The following is a 17,220-nucleotide window of genomic DNA, read 5'->3' as shown; positions in this document are numbered from 1 at the left end:
GTATTGCCTCTGTACAAATCAATGGTGAGACCAACTTGGAGTACTGTGTACAGTTCTGGTCACCACACCTCCAGAAGGATATAAGGGAACTGGAAAAGGTGCAAAAAAGGGCAACAAGAATGATCAAGGAAATGGAGCCCCTCCCTTATGAAACCAGGTTGCAACACCTTGGTCTCTTCAGCCTTGAAAGACGGCGTTTAAGGAGTTACTTGATCGAAGCGTATAAAATCATGCATGGGATAGAAAAGGTGGATAGAGAAAAATTATTTTCTCTATCACACAATACTAGGATAATGGGGCCCTCCCTAAAGCTCACAGGTAAGAAAGTCAGGACAAATCAAGGGAAATATTTCTTCACCCAGAGGGTCCTTGGTTGATGGAATTCCATTCCAGAAGAGGTCGTAACAGCTGTCAGCATTGATAGCTTCAAGGCAGGATTAGACAGATTCATGGATGCCAAATGGTTATTGAAATGGATGTCCATGTGCCACCTCTATGTTGGTTGAGGCAGGCAGGAGACCCTTGAGTACCATTTGTTGGGGGTCAAGGGAAAGGGAGGGTCTGGTCTTCTCTTTCTGCTCAAGATCCCCATGGACAATTGGTGGGCCACTGTGTGACACAGAATGCTGGACTCGATGGGCTTTGGCCTGATTCAGCAGAGCTCTTCTTATGTTCTTATGTTCTAAGATCAACCAAGATTACCAGATGATCACCAGGTCATGTTTGGTTTTTTATATTAATGGGTTTTTAAATCATTTTTAGTATTTATTGGATTATTATTGTACATTGTTTTATTACTGTTGTTAGCTGCCGCGAGTCTTCGGGGAGGGGCGGCATACAAATCCAATAAATAAATAAATAAAAATAAAAGGTCTCTTGTTGATTTCTTTTTTCCCCTTCACTGAATAACACTTGAGCAAGTAAATGCATTTGCTCTGTAATCTAGGCATTTTTATTATTATTTTAAAACATTGTTTTATTTTTGGCTGGCGGGCTAAATGCAGAAGTAAAATTTTTCAAAGGGGAAAATGGCTTTAGCAATTGCGCGTAAGGTTCTTGCTGGCTTTGCAGAGATATTTCCGCTCAGTTACCCTCGCAGCAGCCTGGACTTTGTTCTTTCAAAATCTTTGCCCCTTCCAGCCAAATTTTATTCCAGAAAATCCAAATGTTCACCCTTTTGATTAGTGCAATGCTTCTTAAATAGTAGGGCGCCCCCTGGGGATGTGTGGAGGAATGCCAACGGGCGTGGAGCAATGCCAGGAGGGCTCGTGTGAGCCATGCGTGGTCCCTCGCAATTGATTCCCCTGGATGGGGAGCATTTTTTCAATTGCAGGCTGCTACGAGCTGAGAAGAGAAGGCAGCCAGGCAGGGCGGAGCAGCTGCCGGGGTTCTTGTTCTCGACAGGCACCACAGTAGCCATGAACCTGCTGCTGGACAAGGAGGGGCACCCTAAAGCCTCCTTCCACACCATTCGCTGTGAGTGCCCGGCAGAGGCGGAGCTTGTGGACCAGGCCGAAGACCCCAAAACATCATCTTGATTAAGCTGGCCTGGCCCTGTGTGCAAAGAGGGCCCTAACCACGGTAGCCTGTGCCTACCTAACCAAAAACAGGTTCCACTGTCTGTGTCTGTCTGTCTGTCTGTCTATCATCTCTATCTGTCTGTCTGTCTGTCTAGCTATCATCTCTGTCTGTCTGTCTATCTATCATCTATATCTATCTGTCTGTCTATCTATCTATCATCCCTCTCTCTGTCTGTCTATCATCTACATCTATCATATTTATCTATTTATCTGTCTGTCTATCTGTCTGTCTATCATCTCTGTCTATCTATCATCTCTCTCTTTGTGTTTATCTATCTGTCTGTCTATCTATCTATCATCTACATCTATCATATCTATCTATCTATCTATCTATCTATCTATCTATCTATCTATCTATCTATCTATCTATCATATCTCTGCCTGTCTGTCTGTCTATCTATCTATCATATCTATCTATCATATCTCTCTCTCTCTCCATCTATCTATCTATCTATCTATCTATCTATCTATCTATCTATCTATCTATCTATCTATCCATCTATCTATCTATCTATCTATCATATCTATCTGTCATATCTATCTCTATCTATCTGTCTATCTCTCTATACTCTACTCCTTTCACTCGCCCATCTGTCTTTCTGCCTGCCATTTCTCTCTCTCTCTCTCTCCCCCCCCCCCCCCCCCAGGAGTAGAAAACAATCTGATGGCTCCTAATAAATCCATTCTATGGCGCCATCTTGTGGTTACCTACTTTGATGTGCCACCATCCAGCAGCTCTAGCCTTCTCCTGCTTGGTGGCTAGAAACTCTCCCTTCCCACCATGCCGAGACTGGAAGACACAGGAGCAGCGCGGATTATATGGGTAATACAGTATAGAAGAGCACAATAAGAAACAGGAAACAAGTCTGTCAAACACTGTCCAATGTTTTAAAATGTTTGTATATATATGTCTGTGTTAAAATAAAGAAATATTTATATTTTTAAAAACCCCATCTGGAATTTTTTTCACTCTTATCTCCTGCCTATTTATTTATTTATTTATTTATTTGTTTGTTTGTTTATTTAGATTTGGTTTGGTTTGGTTTGGTTTGGTTTGGTTTGGTTTGGTTTGGTTTGGTTTGGTTTGGTTTGATTATCTGTCTGTCTGTCTGTCTGTCTGTCTATCTATCTATCTATCTATCTATCTATCTATCTATCTATCTATCTATCTATCTATCTATCTATCTATCTATCTATCTATTTATTGGATTTGTATGCCGCCCCTCTCCGGAGACTCTTTTGCCATTAGTTGTTCAGATTCTTGTAGGGAGTTTAAGCTTGCAATGAATCTTTTCATCCAACTTGAGCTGCCTGGTTCTCCTGATTTTCCTAATGCTTGACCTCGGCGGTCCATCTGAATTATAAGCAGAGCATTCTACAGGAAACTAAAATGTTTTAAATTTTTTAACAAAGTTATAAATGGCCACCTCTATAGAAATCACAAATGCCCATTAAATGTTCAATGTTCTAAATTAAATCTGAGCAGTGAGAACCCCCCAGAATGGCCCGAGATTTGAACCTCTTTAAAAATAATAATAAACCCTCACAAGAGCTCTCCCATCTGCAAAGGACTTGTGTGAAGATGGGCTTGCCATCTCAAAACAAAGCTGAAGTCCAAGCCAAAGACATATATTACTTAATAGTTCATATATTAGAAGCCGCTAGGATAGTTTTTGCTCAAAAATGAAACAGAGATTCCAAAAGAAGCAGAAATACTTAAGAAAGTCTTAGAATGCGCAGAGCTCGATATGATGACAAGACAGTTAAATAATCAAGAAGACTCAAAATTTTATGATATTTGGCAGAAGGTATATACTTGGTGGGATAAAAAGATAAAGAGATAAGCTTGTTGTTATATTACTTTGAAAATTTGAACTTAATAGTAAAAGCTTATTCGATTGTGACTATCTATAATATAAATGTAATTTCTTTTTCTCTTATCTTCTGTATTTTAGTTTGATTTAATTTACAAAATAAGAATTTCTATATATATCCTTATAAACTTTTAGATGTGTTTTTATGTAGTGTCTTATAAATAGATATTTCTATATATTTCATAGACGGTGTTAAACAATAATAAGATCTTTCTTCTTTTTGTATAATGAAGACTTCTATTTTGAGCGGAGCGACTGTAGCGCCACTAAATGTTATATGTTGTGTCTGTCATGTTTGTTTGAGAAAAACAATAAAATATTTAAAGGCAAATAATAATAATAATAATAATAATAATAATAATAATAATAATAATAATAATAATACATAATAACCCCTCACAAGAGCTCTCCCATCTGCAAAGGACTTGCGTGAAGATGGGCTCGCCATCTCAAAACAAAGCTGAAGTCCAAGTCAAGGGAGCGAACCGTCTCTAGTGAACCAAAGCTCTTGAGAAGTTCAATACCTCTTGATTACGAGAACCAACAGCCTTTTGTTGTGTGGAGCCACAGAGATTCCTTCAGCAAAACTGGTAAGATATCTTTCTCCTCCGTTCTCCTTCTCCTTTTGCTATCTCCTTTCCTTCCCCTTCTCCTCCTCATTCTGTCTCCATGTTCTTCCTTTCATCTCTCTCCATTTCTCTATCTCTCTCGCCATTCCCCACCTACTCTCTCGTCTATCCATCCATCCATCCATCATCTATATTTAAAGCACCTACCTACCTACCTACCTACCTTTCTATCTATCTATCTATCTATCTACCTACCTACCTACCTACCTACCTACCTACCTACCTACCTACCTACCTACCTGTTCTGCCGGGCTTCTCGACACGAGCCCCCAATTAAGTTCACAAGTAGGAATTCAGACAAACACACAGTTGTAAAGTCAATAACGCTGTGTTATCGAAAGGAAAGTACGAGCCAAACACACTTTTAGTCAGTCAAAGTGCTCATCGTTTAAAGCAGTGTTTCCCAACCTTTTTTGAGCCGCGGCACATTATTCATATTTTCAAAATCCTGGGGAACATTGAAGGGGGGGGGGGGGCGGGCTAAAGAAAAGTTTGGACAAAAACCCCTCTCTCTTCCTCCCTTTCGCTCTATTTCTCCCTCTTTCTCTCTTTTCCTTCCTTCCCTTCTTTCTCTCTCTCTTCCTCTCTTTTTTGCTCTCTTTCTCTCTCCCTCCTTCCCTTCCTCTGTCTTTCTCTCCCCCTTGTTCTCTCTCTCTGTCTCCCTTGCTATCTCTTTCTTGCTTTTTTCTCTCTCTCTTTCACTGTCTTGCTATATGTCTCTTTCTTTCTCTTTGCCTCTCTTGCTATCTCTCTTTCTTTCTCTCTCTTTCTCTCTCTCTGTCTCTCTTTCTTTCTCTCTCTCTCTGCCTCTCTTGCTAAGTCTCTCTTTTTCTCTTGTTTTGTCTCTCTTTCTTTTTCTCTCTCTCTGCCTCTCTTGCTATGTCTCTCTTTCTCTCTCTTTCTCTATCTCTTTTTCTCTGCCTCCCTTGCTGTCTTTCTTTCTTGCTCTGTCTCTCTCTCTCTGCTTCTCTTGCTAAGTCTCTCTTTTTCTCTTGCTATGTCTCTCTTTCTTTTTCTCTCTCTCTGCCTCTCTTGCTATGTCTCTCTTTCTCTCTCTCTTTCTCTATCTCTCTTTCTCTGCCTCTCTTGCTGTCTTTCTTTCTTGCTCTGTCTCTCTTTCTCTGCCTCTCTTGCTATGTCTCTCTTTCTCTCTCTTTCTCTATCTCTCTTTCTCTGCCTCTCTTGCTGTCTCTCTTTCTTGCTCTGTCTCTCTTTCTCTGCCTCTCTTGCTATGTCTCTCTTTCTCTCTCTCTCTGATTCTCTTATATGTCTCTCTTTCTTTCTCTCTCTCTCTCAGCTGACTGCAAGCGGGAGCCCTGACGGTGGCAGCTGGACGTGCTGCTGGACACCGTATATGCCAGGCCCGCAGCGCCAGCATGTACGACGTCCAGCAGCACGTCCAACCGCACGTCAGGGCTCCCGCTTGCAGTCAGCTGAGAGAGAGAGAGAGAGAGCGCTCCCTCTCCCCACCGCCATCTCCCCGCGACTGCCTGCGGCCGCTGCAGCCCCCCCTCCTACCGCCTCCCACCGGGCCACAAAGGACACTTGCCGCCGACGCCAGGAAAGTTTTAGCTGGGCAGGGCGCTGCCGGTACTTCCGTCCTGGGGCTCCCGCTCGCAGCTGTCCCCCGGCTTCTGCTCGATGCCGCGGTACGGGGCTCCCAGTAGTACCCGTCTATTGGCGGCTCTGGAGGGAGGGATTGAGAAGCGAAGCCAGGGAGGGCTGAGAGCAAAGGGGAGCGGCGTGCGCGTGAGAGGGGAGGGGCGGGGATTCCCGAAACGGACGGAGAAAGCCCTCTCTCGCAGCGAAAGCGATCCCAGCCAGGGGGCTGCGAGAGAGGGCTTTCTCCGTCCGTTTCGGGAATCCCCGCCCCACCCCCGGCAGCGCCCCGCGGCACACCTGGCCGTGTCTCGCGGCACACCTGGCCGTGTCTCGCGGCACACCAGTGTGCCGTGGCACACCGGTTGGGAAACGCTGGTTTAAAGCAACAGCCTTGAGTGCTGTGAAGAACAATAAACAAACACAAAGCAGATAAAAGGCAGCTGTAAAGACATCACAGCCACCTCCCTTCAAGAGTTCTCAACTCACAAACTTAAGTATGATTTAGTTCAAAAGTCTTGGACATAGTTCAAAGAGTCCTTGTAGAATCCTGATGCAAAGTACACGTCTCTCCTTCACCGAACGGATAAACTTTCACACCCAGAGGCAAGAACGCTGACATTTTAACAGCAGCCCCATTAGCCTAATTGGTCGTCTGGCGGGACCCAGGGGAAGAGCCTTCTCGGTGGCGGCCCTGACTCTCTGGAACCAACTCCCCTCAGAGATCAGGAGCTGGCTCAGAGTCAACCACAACACTATCTATCTATCTATCTATCTATCTATCTATCTATCTATCTATCTATCTATCTATCTATCTATCTATCTATGTTTCTATGTTTCTATCCATCTATCCATCTATCCATCTATCCATCTATCCATCTATCCATCTATCCATCTATCCATCTATCCATCTATCCATCTATCCATCTATCCATCTATCTATCTATCTATCTATCTATCTATCTATCTATCTATCTATCTATCTATCTTATTCTCTCTCTCTATCATCTATCTGTCTGCCTGTCTGTTTATCTGTCCATCCATCCGTCCATCCACCTCTCTATCATCTATCTGTCTGTCTGTCCGTCCATCCGTCCGTCCATCCATCCATCCACCTCTCATCTATTTTACAATTTTTTATTTTATTTTACTTTTGATTACAACAACCAACCCCCTTTTGTTTTGTGGGGTCACAGAGATTCCTTCGGCCAAACCGGTAGGATATCTTATTCTTCCCCTCTAATATCTCATGAGAGAAATGAAGGGAGGGAGGGGAGGAGGGAGGGGGAGAGAGAGACAGTGAGAGAGAGAGAGAGAGAGAGCACAACATCTGGGGTAGGTTTTAGGTGGACCTCCATGGCCAAGTACTCAGAGGAGAAATTGCTCACAAAGGGAGGTTGCCCCGGCTGATTATTACCTCTCCCTGACCCAGGAGGGCTCTCAGGGGACATGACCTCTGCCCTTTGCATAGTACCATGATGCTCCTTTTGTATAGCACCAACTGGGTGACCTCACGATGTCCTAACACAATTCAGGAGTCGCATCCAGAATTTGGAGCCAAATCCAGAAGAAGCTGCTGACTCCCGGTCTTTTATCCAGACCAGCTCGGGAGCCGCTCCTCCTTCTCTCCTTCCAACTTCCTTTTGTTTATCTCGCACCTTTTCAGGTGGACCTCAACTCAAAGAGTTCCACCATGTGTTTCAAAATGGGGATGTGCCTGAAGATCAAGGACAGTTATTCCTTCAAGAAATGGCCGGTGGAGTATTCCTGGGATGAGGACAGCAAAAGTAGCGGCGGCAGCAGCAACAACGACAAGAGCGACAGTAGCCACAAGCACACTCTGCTAGGTGTGGCCACAGCCGCCCAGGATGGAGAGACCCAGAAGGTCAAAATTAGCACCCTCCACCACATGAAGCGGGCATCTGGCATCTGGATCAGGTACACCTTTGCTCATACCATCGGCCGCTGGCTACTTTACCCCGGCTCCATCTGTCTCTTCAACAAGGTCCCGCTGAAGTTGCTGGTGAACGGGAGGACCCGCCTGATGGAGGACTTTCACGGGAAGCGGGCCAAGCTGGTGGCTTGCGATGGGAATAAGATCGACACAATGTTTGTGGACCGGCGCGGGAAGAGCTGTGGGAAGCTGGGAACGCGGCTGGTGATCAGCTGCGAAGGGAACGGCAGTTTTTATGAAGTGGGGTGCTTCGTCACCCCGTTGAAGGCGGGGTACTCTGTCCTGGGATGGAACCACCCTGGTTTCGGCAGGAGCTCGGGGAAGCCGTACCCCCAGAATGACATCAACGCCATGGACGTGGTCCTCCGGTACGCGACACACCGTCTGAAATTTAGCCTGGAGGACATCGTCATCTACGGGTACTCCTTGGGGAGCTATACCGCGACGTGGGCTGCCATGTCTTACCCGGAGCTGGGGGCCCTGGTTCTCGACGCCTCCTTTGATAGCTTGCTCCCTTTGGTCACCAAGCTGGTCACTAAGCAGGTGAGGAAGCTCGTCCTTCAGACGGTCAAAGAGAACTTTAACCTCAATGTGGCGGATATGTTGTGCCACTATCAAGGGCCGGTACTCCTCATACGGAGGACCTTTGATGAAATCACCACTACTCAGTTCAACCTGGAGACCCACCTTCCCATGATCCAGACCAACAGAGCCAACGAGCTCCTCTTCCAGATCTTACGGTGCCGCTACCCTAACATCATATCCGGGGTGGAAGATGTGGTCCACCAGTTGCTCACTGCCGACTGCCCTCGCGTGGAACACTTCATCTACTACCATTTCTACCGGGTGGACGACAACTGGTGTATTGACCAGCTGAAGACCTACCTGTCCATCCTGGGAAGGAAAGCAGAGTTCCCGTGGAAAGTCGGGAGTGACTTAACGTCGGCGAGGAAGAAGCACATGGCTCTGTTCCTAGCCAAGAAACACCTGAAGAATGTGGACATCACACATGGGAGAACGTTGCCCCCGGAAGACTTTGAGCTGCCTTGGAAGCTCTAGCCAGGCTGGCAGGTGGTGGGGTTTGATAGCAGAGTAAGAGAGAGAAATAAAAGCTAAGATACATCATTGTCTATTGGTTGGCCTGAGACGTTTGTCTAAGGATGAAGGCCGTATGACTCAAAGGTGGGTAGGAAGCATTAGCATTTGGACCTAAATACCGCTTCATAGTGCTTTTACAGCCCTCTCTAAGCGGTTTACAGAATCAGCAATTTGCCCAAAATAATCTGGGTCCTCATATGACCCACTTTGGAAGGACGGAAGGCTGAATCAACCTTGAGTCGGTAATGGAAAGTTGAAAATCTGGAAATATTGGGGGTATTTTTGGAGAAAGAGAGAGAGGAAGAAAGCATTTGACTATAAAAAGGCAAGAAAGACTAGATATAAAACAATTGGAGTTTGGCAAGAGAAATGGAAATTTGAGGATGGATGATTGATCATTAAATATGAATTGATGTAAGAATGCAATTAGATAGAATTAGCATTGTTTTAAGAAATGATATATGAATTTACAAAATTGTATCAGAAGTATAGAAATATATGGATAATTTACATTTATATTTACATTTATAATAGTAAAAGACTGATGTGAGTTAATGATTGTGAAATTTTAAGTTTTCTTTTCTTTTTTCTTTTTTAATACTATCCAAGTCTGGAAATGTTGAAATATATGATTACAATATTATGATAAAATTACAACTAAAATAATGGATTGATTAATAATCAAGATTTTATTTTTTCTTTTCTCTCTATTTATTATTTTTAAATTCTTTAATAGTAATAGTGCTTGGTTCTTTTTTATTTTCTTTTTTTTATTATACTTTCTTTTTTTTCTTGGCTTATAATTTTTTAAGTCTTAGTTAGGAAGAGGTAGTAAGGGTCTTTAGTTATTTTTTAAGGATAATAATAATAATAATACAGTAAATAATAATAATAATAATTTATTAGATTTGGATGTCGCCCCTGTCCGAAGACTCAGAGCGGCTCACAACAATATTATTATTATTATTATTATTATTATTATTATTATTGTTATTGTTGTTGTTATTATTATTATTATTATTTATTAGATTTGTATGCCGCCCCTCACTGAAGACTTGGAGAGAAGGGAAAGTAGATACAATGGCTTAATTATGTTTGTAAGAATAAGATGAAATTATTTTAATAAGGTTAAAGGAAATTTATTTATTTATTTATTTATTTATTTATTAGATTTGTATGCCGCCCCTCTCCGTAGACTCGGGGCGGCTCACAACAGAATAAAACAGTTCATAACAAATCTAATAATTTACAATTTAAAATATTTTTAAAAACCCATTATTAAGCAGACGTACGTACAAACATACCATACATAAATTGTATAGGCCCGGGGGAGATATCTCAGTTCCCCCATGCCTGATGGCAAAGGTGGGTTTTGAGGAGTTTACGAAAGGCAAGGAGGGTGGGGGCAGTTCTAATCTCTGGGGGGAGTTGGTTCCAGAGAGTCGGGGCCGCCACAGAGAAGGCTCTTCCCCTGGGGCCTGCCAATCGACATTGTTTAGTTGACGAGACCTGGAGAAGGCCCACTCTGTGGGACCTAATCAGTCACTGGGATTCGTGCAGCAGAAGGCGGTCCCAGAGATATTCTGGTCCGATGCCATGAAGGGCTTTATAGGTCATAACCAACACTTTGAATTGTGACCGGAAATTGATTGGCAACCAATGCAGACTGCGGAGTGTTGGTGTAACATTCCGTGGAATTCAATTAGAAGAATGTGGAATTCAATTAGAAGAAAATTTGGATATCTAGATGACAAAATTAGAGGTCAAGGTTGGGAGGTACAATGAATACTGAAAATTAATTTGGAACTATTAATTTTTGGGGGATAATTATACATGATTTACTAACTAAATACTGTTTTTATTGTAATTTCATTATTTTGAAATGTATTGAAAAAAGGTTTGTATGGAGGGAAAAAAATTATACCCAACCTTGAGCCAGTGGTGAGATTTGAACTGCTGAACTACAGCTAGCAGTTAGCTGAGAAATCCTGCAGTGCTGCACTCTAACCACTGGGCCATCCCAGCTGAGAAAACCAACTTTCTGTTTCTCAAAGAGCTGAATAATGGAACTGGCTGGGTCCACCCAGGAGACTTAACCATGGCAGGTAAAGATCTACTGACACCATGGTGCACCAAACCTGGTTAACTATAAGCTTGGTTCAGAGGTGGGTTCCTCCAAGTTTGGAATGGTTTGGCCAAAAGAGTAGTGACCTGTTGGTGATGTCATGATGATGTCATGGAACTGGTTTGGTCAGTGTCGGTCCATGGTCGCTACCATCTTTATTATTATTATTACATTTATTTATTTACAGTGTTCCCTCGATTTTCGCGGGGGATGCGTTCCAAGACTGCCCGTGAAAGTCGAATTTCCGTGAAGTTGGCTGTGAACAGTATCCCAAGCCTTCCCTTAACACTTTAAACCCCTAAATTACAATTTTCCATTCCCTTAGCAACCATTTAGATTATTATTCACCATGTTTATTTATTAAAGTTTATAAATATATTTATCTAAATAAACAAATATATTTATATAAATATATAAATATATTTATTAAAGGCGGACGAAAGTTTGGCGATGACATATGACATCATCGGGCAGGAAAAACCATGGTAGAAACAAAGAAGATTGACGGCAGAAAAAGACCTCATGGTCCATCTAGTCTGCCCTTATACTATTTTCTGTATTTTATCTTAGGATGGATCTATGTTTATCCCAGGCATGTTTAAATTCAGTGACTGTGGACTTATCTATCACGTCTGCTAGAAGTTTGTTCCAAGGATCTACTACTCTTTCAGTAAAATAATATTTTCTCATGTTGGTATAGGGAAAAAAAAGTGAAGTATTTTTTAATTAATATATTTCAAAAACCGTGGTACAGTATAGACTTTTCGCGAAGTTCGGACCTGCGAAAATCGAGGTACAGTATTGCAATTTTTTTAAAAAAATTTTAAAAAACATTTCTTCTGAGCATGTGCAGAAGCTGAGTTTCCATGCAAGCAGTCGCCATCTTGTTTTTGGTAAAAAAACATTTTTGGCACTGTGCATGTGTGCGCACAAAGCACATGTGGACCCACCAGGCGAGACCGGGTGGCACGGCGAGGAAGTGAACCGGCAGTGAGGTAAGTTAGAACCCACCCCTGGCTTGGTAGGTTGCAATGATGGTGGGTTTTGCTTTATGGTTCATTACAGGGGTGAAATCCAGCTGGTGCTGACAGGTTCTGGAGAACCAGTAGTGGAAATTTGGAGTACAGTGATACCTTGTCTTACAAACTTAATTGGTTCTGGGATGAGGTTCTTAAGGTGAAAAGTTTGTAAGATGAAACAATGTTTCCCATAGGAATCAATGGAAAAGCGATTAATGCGTGTAAGCCCAAAATTCACCCCTTTTGCCAGCCGAAGCGCCTGTTTTTGCGCTGCTGGGATTCCCCTGAGGCTCCCCTCCATGGGAAACCCCACCTCCGGACCTCTGTGTTTTTGCGATGCTGCGATTTCACTGAGGCTCCCCTTGCTGGGATTCTCCTGCAGCATCACAAAAACACGGAGACGGGGTTCCCCATGGAGGGGAGCCTCAGGGGAATCCCAGCAGCGCAAAAAATGGGTGCTTCGCTGGCAACGGAAGTCCGGAGGTGGGGCATCCCAGCAGCGGCGGTGGGTTTGTAAGGTGAAAATAGTTTGTAAGAAGAGGCAAAAAAATCTTAAACCCCGGGTTTGTATCTTGAAAAGTTTGTATGACGAGGTATCACTGTAGTTTGGAGCACCAGCAAATACTTCTTCTGGTTGGCCCCAGAGTGGGGAGGGAATGGAGATTTTGCAGTAACCTTAAAGCTCTAAGTGGCATTAAATTCCTACATGGCATCGGACCAGAATACCTCCGGGACTGCCTTGTGCCGCACAAATCCCAGTGACCGATTAGGTCCCACAGAGTTGGCCTTCTCTGGGTCACGTCGACTAAACAATGCTGTCTGGCGGGACCCACGGGAAGAGCCTTCTCTGTGGCGGCCCCGGCCCTCTGGAATCAAAAAGGCTTCAAGAGTTGTTAACCTAATCCTACGGAGCTTCTGCTCCAGTAATCTCACACTACTAACCAGAGCATGCAAAACTTTTGCAAGACCAATCCTTGAATACAGTTCCTCTGTCTGGAACGCACACCACCTTTCGGACATAAACACTCTAGAAAATGTCCAGAGATACTCTACTAGAAGAGCCCTCCACTCCTCCACTCACAACAGAATACTCTACACAACTAGACTTACAATCCTAGGTTTAGAATGCTTAGAACTACCTCACCTTAACCATGACCTAAGCATAGCCCATAAAATCATTTGCTGCAACGTCCTTCCTATCAACGAGAGCCGGGGTGGCGCAGCAGGTAGAGTGCTGTACTGCAAGCCACTGAAGCTGACTGTAGATCTGAAGGTCAGCGGTTCAAATCTCATCACCGGCTCAAGGTTGACTCAGCCTTCCATCCTTCCGAGGTGGGTAAAATGAGGACCCGGATTGTGGGGGCAATAGGCTGGCTCTGTTAAAAAGTGCTATTGCTAACATGTTGTAAGCCGCCCTGAGTCTAAGGAGAAGGGCGGCATAAAAATTGAATAAATAAATAAATAAACAAACAAACGACTACTTCATCTTCAACCACAGCAACACGAGTAGACAACAGATACAAACTTAAAGTAAAACGCCCCAAACTTAACTGCAGGAAATACGACTTTAGTAACTGAAAAGTTGATGCCTGGAACTCACTATCGGACTCCGTAGTATCATCACCTAACCCCCCAAACTTTACCCTAAAGACTCTCCATTATTGACCTGTTGACACTGTTGACCTCTCCAGATAACTAAGAGGTCAGTAAGGGGCATGCATAAGTGCACCAGCGTGCCTTCCGCCCCCTGTCCTAATGTTTCTCTTTTACTAGTATCATGAATATAAATATTATTATATCTTTGTATACCATGAATACATACTTGACAAAGCAAACAAAGCAAATAAATAATCTTTGTTGCTCTTCTCTGCACTCTTTCTAGAGTCTCAACATCCTTTTTTACACCGCGGCAACCAAAACTGAATGCCGTATTCCAAGTGTGGCCTTCCCAAGTCCTTATAAAGTGATATTAACACTTCATGTGATCTTCATTCTATCCGTTAATGCAGCCTAGAACTGTGTTGGCTTTTTTTGGCAGCTGCTGCACACGGCTGGCTCGTATTTAAATGGTCGTCCACTAGGACTCCAAGGTTCCTCTCGCAGTTACTACACCGGAAACAGGTACGACCTAGTCTATAACTGGCGGACATTCTCCTCCACTATCCTCCACCGTGGTCCTCTGGACTTCCTGTCCACAAGGTGGCCTTTGCCTGATTGGAGAGCTGCTTGAGCTCACAGAGGGGGCTGATGTCACCCATTATTATGCTGTTCTCGTGGGAGGGATGCTGAACCACCTTGAGACCTGCATGGACATGGGTTCATCATGGCCACAGAGATGTCCTTCTAACGCCAGCACCGTGCAGCTATGAAGGAAGTGGTCCAGCCACGAAGGTTCTACTTCTGAGACATCAGAAATATCCAGGTGGGGGTCCTTGCCGTGCTCCCTCCGCTGTTTTGTTTTTTGTTTTAAATTTACTTTATGCACCTCCTAGAGAATAAGCCTCGCCTCCCTATGTGCGTCTTCTGTTTCCCCAAAGCTCTCGGCCGGGTTTTTAAAGCCTATTTTACAGCCAGCTATCACTTTGATTTCGCGAACTGGCCGGTGGAATTCCGATGGGACGAAGCAGGAGGCAGCAGCCTTCCGGCAACTCAAGGCAACCATGGCAAGTCCCGTAAGCACTCTTCTACCATCAAGGTGGTGCCAGGAGCGTGTCCCCCAGAACTGGCGTTTGAGGCGGATCCTTGTGGGCATCGGAGTAACTCATGGAGCCTGCTCAGCAGCCTGAAACAGTTCCCCAGCCGAGTCGCCAGCTACGTCATGGCTCACTCCTTGGGCCGCTGGCTGTTGTACCCAGGATCGGTCTTCCTTTTGAACCAAGCCCTGCTCCCAATCTTGGCTAAGGGTCAGACTCGCCTCTTGCAAGAGTACAACGGGAAGCGAGCGAAGCTGGTAGCCCGGGATGGGAATAAGATCGATACCATGTTTGTGGACCGAAGAACCAGGGTGAACGTCGCCGGAAAAGAACGAGGGAACCGCCTCGTGATCTGCTGCGAGGGGAACGTCAGTTTCTATCAATGGGGCTGCCTATTCACCCCCTTGAAGACAGGCTACTCGGTGTTGGGGTGGAACCACCCTGGCTTTGCCGGAAGCACTGGGCAACCCTACCCGAAGAACGACGCCAATGCCGTAGATGTGGTGATGAAGTATGCTGTGCTCCGCTTGGGCTTCCGGGTGGAGGACATTGTCATGTACGGGTGGTCCTTAGGGGGTTATTCGGCCACCTGCGCCGCCATGTCCTACCCGAAGCTGGGCGCCTTGATACTGGATGCCACCTTCGACGACCTGCTCCCGTTGGCTCTCAACGTCATGCCCAAGAGTTGGAATAAGCTGGTGGTTCGGACGGTGAAGGAGCACTTCAACCTCAACGTAGGGGAACAGCTGTGCAAGTACTGCGGCCCCGTCTTGCTCATCCGCAGGACGAAGGATGAAGTCATCAGCACCTGCCCGGTGGGTCTGGAGGACCAGATTGCCAATCTCCGATGCAACAGAGCCAACCAGCTCCTGATCCAGTTGCTGCGGCACCGATATCCGTACGTCATGTCCCAGGAAGGGCTGGACGCCGTCCAGGACTGGCTCAGGGCCTTCAACCCCAAGCAGGAAGAGGCCCTTTACCAACGCTACCAAGTGAGCAACGATTGGTGTCTGAAGGAACTTCAGAGCTACAAGTCCAGCCTGGGGTTGAGAGACCACTTCCCTTGGCAGGTCGGGAAGTACAGCCAGCGCCGAGAAAAGCAACAGTTGGCCGTTTACTTAGCCGGGAAGCACCTGAAGAATGTGGAGGCCACGCACTGGTCTCTCCTGAAGCCCGACGACTTCCAAATGCCGTGGCGATTGTAGCAGGAAGAGGGGGAGAAGGACGCAGAAGGGGGGGGAGGAAGAGACAGACAGACAGACAAAGAGAAGGTCTTTCTTGGAGGATCTGATCGTGTCTCTCTCTTGTTTTTGTGTGACGTGCTCTTTTTCACCCAACTAGGGGCCCATCGGTTCCGCAGGATTGATCGGCATCATCTATGGCAGGGCGAAAGCTATGGGCCAGCATATCTTATGGGGCAGCAGCAGAGGGGGGGTTCCCTCTTACCTACCTATCGGTGCACGCGCGCTTGCATCTCCTCGGTTGATTTTGCTTCTGCGCATGCGCAGAGGGATGGTTTTCCTTCTGTGCATGCTCAGAGAGCAATAAATCACCGAAAACTGTAGGTGTGCATGCATCCCGTTGCATTATTTTGCTTCTGCGCATATGCAGAGGGACGATTTTCCTTTTGTGCATGCTTAGAGAGCAAACCAGCCCCCCCAAATAAAAAAAAGATGGCGCCACACACAGACTGGCAAAGAACAGACTGGAGCCATTGCACGCAAATTGTGCAACCAGTGGATCACTACCACACTGGAACACACTGGTAGCAACCCACTTCTGGCAGCAGGTCCATTGCAGAGAATTAGGGTGGTGGTTAGACCAATAATCTGGATTAAACAAGGGCAGGGTAGGTGGGGAATCCCAAAAGTCACCCCCCAAGCAGGATCCTGAAGATACCCGAGGCACATCCAGGTACTCCTGAATGTACAACCGGTCATAAAATGGGGGCAAAACTCAACAACTGTCACTTTTTGCCATGCAAATTGTGGGCTCAATTGTGATCATAGGTCACATAGATGGTGAATCTATGGCACACGTGCCACCGGTGGCATGCAGAGCCACACTGGAGGGCATGAGAGTCTTTGTCCTGTGTCCTGGTGACGTTCTGACAAGGTGCCACTCATCTTCTTCAGGCTGATGCTTTCGTCTTGTAGATTTTCACGGGTGTATGTATGTAGATTGTTGTGAGTTCGGTTTTCCACCCGTGTAATATTCTGAGTGTCTTTGCGATATTTCGGTGAAATCACACTTACCGAAACATCGCAAAAACACTCAAAATTTCAAGTTTGTTTGTAACCATACTCAAAGCAGCACAAAGCCAAAAACTTCAGCCTGATGATGGCGAATGTGATTTCACCGAAACGTTGAAAAGGCACTCAAAATATTACACGGGGTAAAACCCGAACTCAGAACAATCTACATACACAGAGAAAGAGAGGGGGGGTGAAAGGGCAGCAGCACGGTGGTTCCGTGGTTAAGACGCTGAGATTGTCTGCAGGAAAGTCAGCAGTTCAGGTTCGAGACCCGAGCTCTATTATAGACGGGATGAGCTTCCATCCTTAGCTCAGCTCCTGACAACCCAGCCCAGTGATGGCAAACCGTTTTTGGTTTGTGTGCCAAAAGATGTGTGTATGTGGTTATGCTAGC

At 45.2% G+C, this 17,220-nt stretch overlaps 2 protein-coding genes across 2 annotated transcripts; both read left to right on the top strand.

Annotated features, from left to right (window-relative positions):
- The first annotated feature begins 7,375 nt into the window (after positions 1 to 7,375).
- On the top strand, positions 7,376 to 8,695 carry LOC139155622 (ABHD16B-like). The gene has a single exon (XM_070730825.1). The coding sequence runs from the start codon at positions 7,376 to 7,378 to the stop codon at positions 8,693 to 8,695; it is 1,320 nt and encodes a 439-aa protein (XP_070586926.1).
- A 5,662-nt stretch (positions 8,696 to 14,357) lies between these two features.
- On the top strand, positions 14,358 to 15,776 carry LOC139155621 (ABHD16B-like). Its single transcript, XM_070730824.1, has one exon. The coding sequence runs from the start codon at positions 14,358 to 14,360 to the stop codon at positions 15,774 to 15,776; it is 1,419 nt and encodes a 472-aa protein (XP_070586925.1).
- Positions 15,777 to 17,220: the final 1,444 nt, after the last annotated feature.

This window comes from Erythrolamprus reginae, unplaced genomic scaffold (genome assembly GCF_031021105.1).
Source record: "Erythrolamprus reginae isolate rEryReg1 unplaced genomic scaffold, rEryReg1.hap1 H_34, whole genome shotgun sequence".
Lineage (NCBI taxonomy): Eukaryota > Metazoa > Chordata > Lepidosauria > Squamata > Dipsadidae > Erythrolamprus > Erythrolamprus reginae.
Note: the sequence above shows the minus strand (reverse complement) of the source record. Positions and strands in the feature narration are given on the sequence as shown.

Excerpts from the sequence above, each read along its gene's own strand:
- LOC139155622 (XM_070730825.1), top strand. The coding sequence starts at position 7,376 with ATGTGTTTCAAAATGGGGATGTGCCTGAAGATCAAGGACAGTTATTCC.
- LOC139155621 (XM_070730824.1), top strand. The coding sequence starts at position 14,358 with ATGCACCTCCTAGAGAATAAGCCTCGCCTCCCTATGTGCGTCTTCTGT.